A 12,539-nucleotide genomic window follows, 5' to 3' on the forward strand; every position below is an offset into this window, starting at 1 on the left:
AAGACCAGAAGTCCTCATATTGCTGCTCCTCACAATTAACAGGGAGAGTAGGCTCAGGTCTGACTCCTGACTCTGCCACTCTCTCTCTGCGCTTTCCCCCGTTACCTACGGTTTTCGCTCTGTATAGCCGTGCTCTCCTTTTCGATTCCATCCGTGTATAGCCCTCTTCGCATTGCTGTAGGGAATCCCAGGCGGGCTCCTGCACTCGCACTGGGTCGGCCGCCCACCTGTCGATTTCTTCCCACGTAGTATAATCCATATCGTCCTCCTTCAGATCCTGCCAGTTCACACGCTGCTCGGTCTGTGAATCGTGGTGGGTGATTCTGTAATGTCGTTCGTCTGTTGTTTGCAGAGAGTCAGACCGAAATGCAGCGTGTAGGTTACTCATGACTTTTAATGAAGAATAATGCGGTACATGAGATAACTGAAAATACGAAAACAACAAACGAGTGAAACAAATACAGCCTATCTGGTGACTAACACTAAGACAGGTACAATCACCCACGAAATACAACGCGCACTCAGGCTGCCTAAATACGGTTCCCAATCCGAGACAACGAGAATCAGCTGACTCCAATTAGGAATCGCCTCAGGCAGCCAAGCCTAACTAGACACACCCCTACTAATACACACTCCTAATTAATACAAACCCCAATACGAAATACAACATATAAACCCATGTCACACCCTGGCCTACCCAAACATATAACAAAAACACAAGATACAATGACCAAGGCGTGACAGATGCATCCAAAATGGAACCCTATTCAGACTCATTGAACGGTCTAGCCAGCTTCCTTCTCAGCCCGCTACTATTATCATTTGCCACTATTCAACACTCTTAGTCTTGTGATGAAGACCGCTGTGAGGTCAAAGGTGAACACAGCTGGGAAGAAGGTTCTGAACTTCCAAGTGTTGCAATCACTGATGTTTGTGCTTGAAATGTATCTAACCTCTCTGCAATATTATACTGTGAACTATATTGGTTCCCATAGTCTGTACAGCATTTTCAATATGATCCTCACTGCAGTTGGTGGCTGAACTTTCAGTGTCTTACATTCCTGAGCTATTTAGGCTGCATTTACACAGGCAGTCCAATTCTTATCTTTTTTCCCACTAATTGGTCTTTTGACCAATCCCATCAGATCTTTTTTACAGCAGATCTTTTTTAGAGCTGATCTGATTAGTCAAAGACCAATTAGTGAAAAAAAGATCAGAACTGGGCTGCCTGTGTAAACACAGCCACTGTGTACTGTATTCGAGCCTATGAAACACAACTAGTTTGAAACCAGTTTGGAAGAGACCTCTTTCCCACGGTACATAGTGTGAAGAGAGTTAGTTCCCATAGTCTCTAAACAGCATGTGATATAATTAAGCAATAAGGACCGAGGGGGTGTGGTATATGGCCATTATACCATGGCAACACGGAGTGCCTGGATAAAGCCATTAGCCGTGGTATATTGGCAATATGCCACAAACACGCGATGTGCCTTAATGCTATTATAAACTGGTTACCAACGTTAGTGCAGTAAAAAAAAAAGTTTTGTCATACCCGTTGTATACGGTCTGACATACCACATCTCTCAGCCAATCAGCATTCAGGGATGAAACCACCCAGTTTATAATCCACATTTTGGTCTGGGTGATAGTAAGTGTACTCAAATTGGTTTGTTTTTGCTCCTTCCTCTTGCACTTTGTACCAAAATGGTGTCATCTGAAACAGTAGACAGCAAACCTTTAGGAAGCTCAGATGAGCAGCATACCCCAGACGCAGCTGCAGTTCTAAATAGACGGTAATGGATTCACTGAACCGGTTTGACCGCCTGACCCTGGTTCGGGAGAAACCGCCTTTTTCTTGTGTGTGCGAGACGGTTTCTCAGTATGGTACCGCAGCATTGCCATGTGCAGCAGCGTTGCCGTGGTGACAGAACGGGGAGGTTTTGTGGGGGAGAGGGGAGTGGAGTGCGTCACATGTAGGAACTGGAGGTAGCATATGGTCTCACCTCTCCGAGGAAGAGGAGGGGTGGGGGGGTGCGCTCAGGGATGAAAAACGAGGATAATGGAACACGTTACTTCTCTGTTTAGTCTGCTTCCTAATGCATTTTCCTCCTTTATCCTTCCATCCCCTCTTCATCTTTCACAAACAGATGTACTTTTTCTCTTTCGTCTCTCTTGCTTTTGCTATTTGTTTTCTTACCGTCTCCCTCTCTTTCTTTCTCTCTCTTCTCCTGTGTCCTTTCTTCCACTGCCTGCTTTCTGTCAAATGTGCCTATTTTCCATTTGGCAAGGCCCCGTGGTACAGCACTTCAGCTCACTTGCGTACACACACGCTACTTCAGTGAGAGCGGTGGAAGGAAGTCTGTGAGAAAATAATTAAATAAAACTTATTTTCACCTCAACATTTCAACCCTGCGATGCCGTCGCCCCAAACAATCAATCAAGGACCCGCATGAGTCTCCTTCATTTGGTGTTGCTTAGTGTTTTGTTTTGAGACTACATTAGATTAGTATAATGGGATCAGGGAGATGCGCTTTAAATATGCTCCCTTTTGCATTTGTTTCCTCAGACACAGTTGTCTATATGTTATTATAAACTGAGTGGTCGAGCCCTGGATGCTGATTGGCTGACAGCCATCATTGTAAATAAGAATTTGTTCTTAACTGACTTGCCTAGTTAAATAAAGGTAAAAAAAATGGGTGTGACAAAACCTTTATTTTTACTGTTATAATTACGTTACCAGTTTATAAAATCAATAAGGCACCTCGGGGGCTTGTGGTAGGGCAATTATACCACGGCTAAGGGCTCTGTCCAGGCACTCCGCGGTACGTTGTCGGGAGAACGGGACCAAGGTGCACGGGATCAAGATGTTGAGTTCCACATATTAATTTTCAAGTGAAACTTCAGCAAAACAAAAATATACCAGTAAACGAACAACTAAACGTGACTACGTGGTGCACATGCACAAATACAAAACAATATACCACAAACACACGTGGGAAAAATAGCTACTTAAATATGATCCCCAATTAGAGACAACGATTACCAGCTGCCTCTAATTGGGAATCACACACAACACCAACCTACAAAATATAAACTAGAACACAACATAGAAATTATACACTAGAATACCCCCTAATCACGCCCTGACCTACTACACCATAGAGAAACAAGGGCTCTCTATGGTAAGGACGTAACAGTACCCCCCCCCCCCAAAACGTTGGACTCCAGCCGAAAAACCTGAAACCAGATGGGGAGGGTAGGGGGGCTGATTAGTGTCGGTGGCGGCTCTGGTGTAAATCGCAGCCCCTGCCCAGATCCCGGATCCTGCCATCGCGCAGGGCTGAACGCCGTGCCTGGACTGGGCATTGGCACAAAGGAGGTCTCCGGCCATGGAGCTGGGTTGGTCTCCGTGCCTGGACTGGGCACCGGCGCAGAAGAAGGCTCCGGCCATGGAGCAGGACTGGACGCTGTGCCTGGACTGGGCACCGGCGCAGAGGTAAGCTCCTGCCATGAAGCGGGACTCGACACCGTGCCTAGACCTAGCCCCGGCGCAGAGAAAGGCTCCTGCCCTGGAGAGGGACTGGAGGCCGTGCTTGGACTCTCCGGACTGTTGACCCTCGCTGGAGGTTCCGAACTATGGAGCGTCGTTGGAGGTTCCAGACCGTGGACCGTCGCAGGAGGTTCCGCACTGTGGACTGGCGCAAGGTGGCACCGGACTGGTGACATGCAGTTCAGGGCGGGTGCGGGGAGCCAGCATCGGACGTACCGGGCTGGGGAGGCGTACTGGAGGCCTGATGCGTGGATCCGGCACAGGATGCACCGGACTGGTGACATGCACTTCAGGGCGAGTGCGAGGAGGAGGTACAGGACGTACCGGACTGGGGAGGAGCACTGGAGGCCTGATGTGTGAGCCGGCATAGGTTGCACCGGACTGCTAACCTGATCCTCTGGTCGGATGTTGAGCAGAACACACTTGCACAACATCTCTTTCATCTCTCTCTCTCTCCTAACTTCTCCAATGCCTCCATGACAGTCTCTGGCACTTCAGGGCGAGTGCAGGAAGCAGGCACAGGACGTACCAGGCTGGGGACACGCACTTCAGGGAGAGTGCGAGGCGGAGACACAGGATGTACCGGCGAACTGGAGGCCAGATGTGTGGAGCCAGCCCAGGTTTCACCGGACTGATGACACACTCCTCCAAACGCCTGCGTTGCCGCATACTCCTAGCCAACTCCATTCTCCGTTATCCCTCCTCACACTGTTCCATCGACTCCCAGGCAGGCTCTGGTAGTCTTCTTAGGTCGGCCGACCACCTCTCTACCACCTCCCAGATGGTCTCTGGCTCTTCCCTCTGCTCAGCCACCAGCTCCATGTGCCTCCCCCCCAAAAAATCTTGGGGTTTCTGTGGCCGCGGTCCCTGGCGTCGTCGCCGTCCTTCTTGCGTCCTCTGCGATGACTTCCATGATTTCTTCCCAAGTCCAACTTATTTTTCCCATCGTTGCACACTGCTTGGTCCTTGTTTGGTGGGATATTCTGTCACGGTTGTCGTAAGAACGGGACCAAGGCACAGCGGATGTTGAGTTCCACATATTAATTTTCAAGTGAAACTTCAGCAAAACAAAAATCTACCAATAAACAAACAACTAAACGTGACTATGTGGTGCACACGCACAAACACAAAACAATGTCCGACAAACACAGGTGGGAAAAATAGCTACTTAAATATGATCCCCAGTTAGAGACAACGATTACCAGCTGCCTCTAATTGGGAATCATACACAACACCAACATAGAAAATATAAACTAGAACACAAAATAGAATTATACACTAGAATACCCCCTAGTGACGCCCTGACCTACTACATCATAGAGAAACAAGGGGTCTCTATGTTCAGGGCATGACAGTTGTGCATAAGAACAGCCCGTAGCCGTGGTATATTGGCCATGTACCACACCTCCTCGGGCATTATTGCTTAAATATAATAAGCCCCCACTACACAGCACAGCTACTTCTTAGCCATGCAACGGTAAGGTGTTTTAACAAAGATATGTATGTTATCCAGAGACAGTGGCTTAGACAGCCAGACCACACTAGGCCACAAAATAGCAAGACCTTTTTGAAATAGCGACAGTTTTAATAACACGATGAACCCGTTCCCCTTTCACACTCAAAGTACGCATACTCAGGAAAGCGCGATGAAATTCTATTTCCGGAATAGATTTGATGTCATAACGGGTATTTGATCTGAAAGAGGGTTTGTGTACAGTACTGTGTACGAGGACTTTACTTTGAACTGAGAACACTCAAAATTGAGTACCCACTGATGCTATCTCCCCCTGTGTGTAAAGATACTTTCTGTCCTCATCTTGCCTGAGGGAAATTGACTTGCTTTGTTTTTTGTGTGTAGTTCCATTCATGTTTATTAGACAGGAGAGTGAGGGAGAATGAGAGAGCAAGGAGTCGGATTTGAACCTGTGCTGGCGGCTGCATGAGTTCCAAAGTCAGAGCTTTATACCGCTGGACCAAACACGGATTGACTTGTTTTTAACTAATGTTTTGTTTCTCTGTTTCTGTTTCCCCCTCAGACCCCCTAGAAGAGGAGCTTGGACGGCATGCAAAGTTGTGAAATATCTTCAGACAGCACTGATGACCCCCTTAGTAGAGACCTACGCACTCGTCGACAGCCTCGAATAGTAGTGATCGGCGCGGGCTTGGCCGGTCTCGCAGCTACCAAGAGCCTCCTGGAGAGCGGCTTCACGGATGTCACAGTCCTAGAGGCGTCAGACCGCGTCGGAGGGAGAGTTCAAAGCATTCAGCACGGTAAGACATGATGCTGTGAACTTTATACACTACAAACACACGAAGCGCGAGTAAAGAAACAATACATGGAGGAAACGACGCTAAACCAGACCCTGGAATGTCATGGGTTATGACTCTATGGGTGTTTGTTTCTTAAATAGTTAACATTTTCTGTAAGCTGAAAGCTCCGAACCTCACTCACTGAGACATTCGACATGTCTGTGTGAGTGTGTAATCATCATGTTGTTTCCCCCGCACTCACATCTAGCTGTCAAAAGGTGCCCCCCCTCTATTCTCTATGGGGCTACGCTATCAGTGCTAATGCTAAAAGCCTTCCTAAAATAACACTGGATCAGAATGTGTGCTTTGCAAAGCCCAATTAAGCTTTCTCAATTCAAAATGTGATTGGGGAATTTGTCTCTCGGATGGATGTGTGGTTAGTCCTGCAAAATCCCCTTTGAACTGAACAAGTTCGATTACTCCCATTGCCACACATGGCTTCAATTCAATATAAAGAAATGATTTATTTATCCCTATTCCTCATTCTCTATGAAGCCCTTTCAATAACAAGTATCTCTCGAGTAGGTGGTTGTAGCATCCTCAAAATGTCCAGTAGGCTGCAGTCACATTCATTGAATTGACACCCTCGAACTGTAGTTCCCTTCACGTCCATTCAATTAAAACAACTTTCTGTTCCCATTTCTCTGCTTATTTCATTGAATTCAAGTTCCATTCAACTTATTCCCAAATAAACTGACACAAACAATCAAGTGCTTGGGGTGGGTAAACAAAGTTTGTAAGTGTGACCCCAAAGGTGCATCTGATATGACACATTATTCCTTATATATTGCACTACTTTTGAACGGAGCCTAAGCCTGTCCCAATATCCTCACTACTTGCATGGCCAAAACATTACTTCATATTGGGACACTAAGTGTACACTAAGTGTATTACATATTTATATGCCATTCAGCAGATGCTTTTATCCCAAAAATCGAGCCCACTATCCTAGCATTGCAAGCGCCAACTGAGCTACAGTGAGGACTACAATCTTCTTCATCTTCTCCTCCTCCATCCTATTCCAGGACAAACGACTTTGGAGCTCGGAGCCACCTGGATCCATGGCGCTAACGGGAACCCGGTGTACCACCTGGCGGAGGACAACGGGCTGCTGGAGCACACCACGGACGGCGAGCGCAGCGTGGGCCGCATCAGCCTGTACACCAAGAACGGCGTGGCCCACTACCAGACCAACAGCGGTACCAGGATCCCCAAGGACCTGGTCGAGGAGTTCAGTGACCTCTACAATGAGGTGAGGGGAGAGAGGTGTGTGTGTGTGTGTGTGTGTGTGTGTGTGTGTGTGTGTGTGTGTGTGTGTGTGTGTGTGTGTGTCCAGATTACCACTGATGTGTGCACAGGGAGCCACCCATGACTGAATTTAGATACTGTACATAGACAGTGGCACGTATGCACAGGTGTGTATAGCACAGGTTTTTGCAAGCAGCAAAGTTACCAATAAAGAACACAAATACCAAAGTCAACTTTTAAAGGATTAACATTGAGTGGGCCAGAAAGAGGTGTATCAAGCCTGTGGCGACTTGTTCGCAACGCTTACGGAACTGGAACTATTTCAAGGCACATGAACACAGAAGAACCTTCTCTATTATCCACCTTAATAACACAGCATTCTCCACAGCAGCACCCATTCCTTTAAGAACACACTGTACGAACATGGATAACTACACAGTAATAACAGGATTTCTAAACCCAGAGGCGCAACATTGCGAGACGTCCGAGAACGCTTACGAAGCACTCGGCATACCAGGGTTTGGGGTTTGAGAAGTTAATGAGAGAAGGGAAAAATGCTTCTGTAGTGTTAATTTTCTCGAAATCTAAAGGCAGAACCTAGATTTGAGCCAATGTCTTAAGTAGTTGAACATGTCCTTACTACAACCTCGTGACGAACTGACATGTTTGAATTAGTCAAATACGACTTTATATCAAAGGAGTGCCTTTGATTTGACGGCCTGCACATGCAGAGTTCAGCGTGAGACGACCGTTAGACCCGATAACGTGTTTCTGCGCATGAGCTTAGCTAGCCAAAGTCTCCATAACATCGCCTACATGCGTGATTGAAGGCTTCTATTGGAGAAGCAGTTTCTGCATACACTACCGGTCAACAGTCTACTCATTCAAGGATATTTCTTTCTTTTTTTTTTTTTTTTACAATTTTCAACATTGTAGAATAATAGGGAATACATCAAACTATGACATAACACATATGGAATCATGTAGTATATTTGAGATTCTCCAAATAGCCTTGATGACAGCTTTGCACACTCTTGGCATTCTCTCAACCAGCTTCATGAGGTTGTCACCTGGAATGCATTTCAATTAACAGGTGTGCCTTCTTAAAAGTACATTTCTGGAATTTCTTTCCTTCTTAATGCGTTTGAGCCAATCAGTTGTGTTGTGACAAAGTAAGGAGGTATACAGAATATAGCCCTATTTGGTAAAAGAGAAAGTCCTTATTATGGCAAGAACAGCTCAAATAAGCAAAAAAAAATGACAGTCTATCATTACTTTAAGACATGAAGGTCAATCAATCCTGAAAACTTCAAGAACTTTGACGGTTTCTTCAAGTGCAGTTGCAAAAACCATCAAGCGCTATGATGAAACTGGCTCTCATGAGGACCACAACAGGAATGGAAGACCCAGAGTTACCTCTGTTGCAGAAGTTCATTAGAGTTACCAGCCTCAGAAATTACAGGCCAAATAAATACTTCACAGAGTTCAAGTAACAGACACCTGAGAACAGTGGGTTAACTGCCTGTTCAGGGGCAGAACGAAAGATTTGTACCTTGTCAGCTCGGGGGTTTGAACTTGCAACCTTCCGGTTACTAGTCCAACGCTCTAACCACTAGGCTACCCTGCCGCCCCAACATCAACTACTAATGGACACCAATTATAAGAAGAGATTTGCTTGGGCCAAGAAACATTAGCAATGGACGTTAGACCAGTGGAATTTTGTCATTTGATCTGGAGTCCAAATTGTATATTTTGGTGCCAACCGGTGTGTCTTTGTGAGACGCTGTGTGGGTAAACGGATAATCTCTGCATGTGTATTTCCATAAAGCATGGAGGTGTTATGGTGTGGGGGTGCTTTGCTGGTGACACTGTCTGTGATTAATTTAGGATTCAAGGCACACTTAACCAGCATGGCTACCATAGCATTCTGCGGTGATACACCATCCCATCTGGTCTGGGCTTAGTGGGACTCATTTGTTTTTCAACAGGACAATGACCCCTCCAGGCTCTTTAAGGGCTATTTTACCAAGAAGGTGAGTGACGGAGTGCTGCATCAGATGACCTGGCCTCCACAATCCCCCAACCTGAACCAAATTGAGATAGTTTTGGATGAGTCGGACTGCGGAATGAAGGAAAAGGAGCCAACAACTGCTCAGCATATGTGGGAACTCCTTCAAGACTGTGGGAAAAGCATTCCAAGTGAAGCTGGTTGAGAGAATGCCAAGAGTGTGCAAAGCTGTCATCAAGGCAAAGGGTGGCTATTTGAAGAATTTCAAATATAAAATCTAATTTGATTTGTTTAACACTTTTTTTGGTTACTACATTATTCCATGTGTTATTTAGTAGTTTTGATGTCTTCATTATTATTCTACAATGTAGAAAATAGTAAAAAAAAAAAAAAAAAACTCTTGAATGAGTAGGTGTTCTGAAAACTTTTGACCGGTAGTGTATCTTCATACTAAATCATCTTTGGTAATAATTAGGGAGCTGCAACATACAGTGTGAACAATTATTTTATCCTGATTTCATGTGTGGCAGTCTGCATACCTCTATGCTGTAATCCCTTGTATAATCCATTTCCAAGATGCCAATCACTTTGCAGTGTAGCAGCAGCATCAACACAGCAGAGCTACGGTATGCATTAGGCTAACCCCCACCGTGCATCATTACAGCAGCACTAAACACTTATCCCTTCTCATGTATCATTACAACTGCGCTAAGCGTTAATCGCCACCGTGCCTCTGTCTGGAAACAGCATAATTAACTAAGCAGTAGGATTAGCATTCCGAAGCTGACTTGGTTGTTTTGTTTCACATCAGGATTTTAGGTACATAGAAATCCTGTCTGTTTAGATCTAATGTTTCGTGAGTGTGAGGCAATGGACAAGAGATAGCTTAACAATTATTTGTCTTTGAAAATGTGTTTCTTGAGGATCCCATTTCAACCGGAGGCTATTTTATATTGTCAACAAAGGTGTGGTGCATCCTGGGTCGAGTTCATTAGGGCACGCAACGGAAATGTTTTCCGGTTGACCCACCCTGTTTCAGTGTTTTCTTCCGTTTGGTCCCTAATGAACACACACCTGGTCTTTGTATGCAAAACGTTCCACCAGGGAGGTAAGACAAGATGATAAGGTTATGCAATCGAATACCATGTCATTATCATATGACCTTTGTGGTTACAATGTAACTTAGTGCAGCAATGGTAAACATAAACATTCTGATTCCATGGAAAAAGAATGTGAACTTCACTCTGGGACAGCTAAAGCAGTCATTTGAACGGCTCATGAATTTAAAAAAAAATCTGCTACTCTGACATTTTTAAAGTCATGTCCCCCTCCTTTCTTGACTTTTCCTAAATACGTCTATATAACAAACTGTCGTTGTTAGAATCTTAATACCACTAACATAGTGGTTTGCGAAAGTATTCACCCCCATGACATTTTTCCTATTTTGTTGCCTTACAACCTGGAATTAAAATAGATTTTTGGAGGGTTTGTATCATTTGATTTACACAACACGCCTACCACTTTGAAGATGCAAAATATTTTTTTGTGTGTAACAAACAATAAATAATAATAAGAAACACTAAAATACAAAAAATTCTAAAATATTTAGCGCCATCCATCGTTCCTTCAATTCTGACCAGTTTCCCAGTCCCTGCCAATGAAAAACATCCCCACAGCATGATGCTGCCACAACTATGCTTCACTGTGGGATGGTGTTCTCGGGGTGATGAGACGTGTTGGGTTTGCGCCAGACATAGCATTTTCCTTGATGGCCAAAAAGCTCAATTTTAGTCTCATCTGACCAGAGTATCTTCTTCCATATGTTTGGGGAGTCGCCCACATGCCTTTTGGCGAACTCCAAACGTGTTTGCTTATTTTGTTCTATAAGCAATGGCTTTTTTCTTGCCACTCTTCCGTAAACCATGCTCTGTGGAGTGTATGGCTTAAAGTGGTCTTATGGACAGATACTCCAATCTCCGCCGTGGAGCTTTGCAGCTCCTTCAGGGTTATCGTTGCCTCTCTGATTAATGCCCTCCTTGCCTGATCTGTGAGTTTTGGTGGGTGGCCCTCACTTGGCAGGTTTGTTGTGGTGCCATATTCTTTCCAATTTTTTCATAATGGATTTAATGGTGCTCCTTGATGTTCTAAGTTTATGATGGTTTTTATAACTCAACCCTGATCTGTACTTTTCCACAACGTTGTCCCTGCCCTGTTTGGAGAGCTCCTGGGTCTTCATGGTGCCACATGCTTGGTGGTGCCCATTGCTTAATTGTGTTGCAGACTCTGGGGCCTTTCAGAACAGGTGTGTACAGTCATGGCCAAAAGTTTTGAGAATGACACAAATATATATTTTCACAAAGTCTGCTGCCTCCGTTTGTATGATGGCAATTTGCATACACTCTATATTGTTGTGAAGAGTTATGAGCAATTAATTGAGTCCCTCTTTGCCATGCAAATTAACTGAATCCCCCCCCAAATAATTACACTGCATTTCAGCCCTGCCACAAAAGGACCAGCTGATATCATCTCAGTGATTCTCTCGTTAACACAGGTGTGAGTGTTGACGAGGACAAGGCAGGAGATCACTCTATCATGCTGATTGAGTTTGAATAACAGACTGGAAGCTTCAAAAGGAGGGTGGTGCTTGGAATCATTGTTCTTCCTTAGTTACCTGCAAGGAAACACGTGCCATTATCATTGCTTTGCACAAAAAGGGCTTCACAGGCAAGGATATTGCTGCCAGTAAGATTGGACCTAAATCAACCATTTATCGGATCATCAAGAACTTCAAGGAGAGTGGTTCAATTGTTGTGAAGTAGGCTTCAGGGTGCCCAAGAAAGTCCAGCAAGCGCCAGGACCGTCTCCTAAAGTTGATTCAGCTGTGGGATCGGGGCACCACCAGTACGTACAGAGCTTGCTCAGGAATGGCAGCAGTTAGGTGTGAGTGCATCTGCACGCACAGTGCGGCAAAAACTTTTGGAGGATGGCCTGGTGTCAAGTAGGGCCGCAAAGAAGCCACTTCTCTCCAGGGAAAACATCAGGGACAGACTGATATTCTGCGAAAGGTATAGGGATTGGACTGCTGAGGACTGAGGAATGGGCCAAAATACCAGCAACAGTGTGTGAAAACCTTGTGAAGACTTACAGAAAATGTTTGACCTCTGTCATTGCCAACAAAGGGTATATAACAAAGTATTGAGATAAACTTTTGTTATTGACCAAATACTTATTTTCCACCATAATTTGCAAATAAATTAATAAATTAATTAAAAAATTAATAATAAATCCTACAATGTGATTTTCTGGATTTTCTTTTCTCATTTTGTCTGTCATAGTTGAAGTGTACCTATGATGAAAATTACAGGCCTCTCTCATCTTTTTAAATGGAAGAACTTGCACAATTGGTGGCTGACTAAATACTTT

The 12,539-nt window shown here is 44.8% G+C and overlaps 1 protein-coding gene across 1 annotated transcript in view; it reads left to right on the forward strand.

Annotated features, from left to right (window-relative positions):
* LOC124012768 (spermine oxidase-like) overlaps positions 1 to 12,539 on the forward strand; it is a 29,267-nt gene that overhangs the window by 6,415 nt on the left and 10,313 nt on the right. Inside the window, exons 2-3 of the mRNA XM_046326713.1 lie at positions 5,587 to 5,821; positions 6,886 to 7,112. Of these exons, the coding sequence (XP_046182669.1) occupies positions 5,614 to 5,821; positions 6,886 to 7,112 (435 nt within the window). The 5' untranslated portion in view covers positions 5,587 to 5,613. The remainder of the gene's footprint in view (positions 1 to 5,586; positions 5,822 to 6,885; positions 7,113 to 12,539) is intronic.

This window comes from Oncorhynchus gorbuscha, linkage group LG24 (genome assembly GCF_021184085.1).
Source record: "Oncorhynchus gorbuscha isolate QuinsamMale2020 ecotype Even-year linkage group LG24, OgorEven_v1.0, whole genome shotgun sequence".
Lineage (NCBI taxonomy): Eukaryota > Metazoa > Chordata > Actinopteri > Salmoniformes > Salmonidae > Oncorhynchus > Oncorhynchus gorbuscha.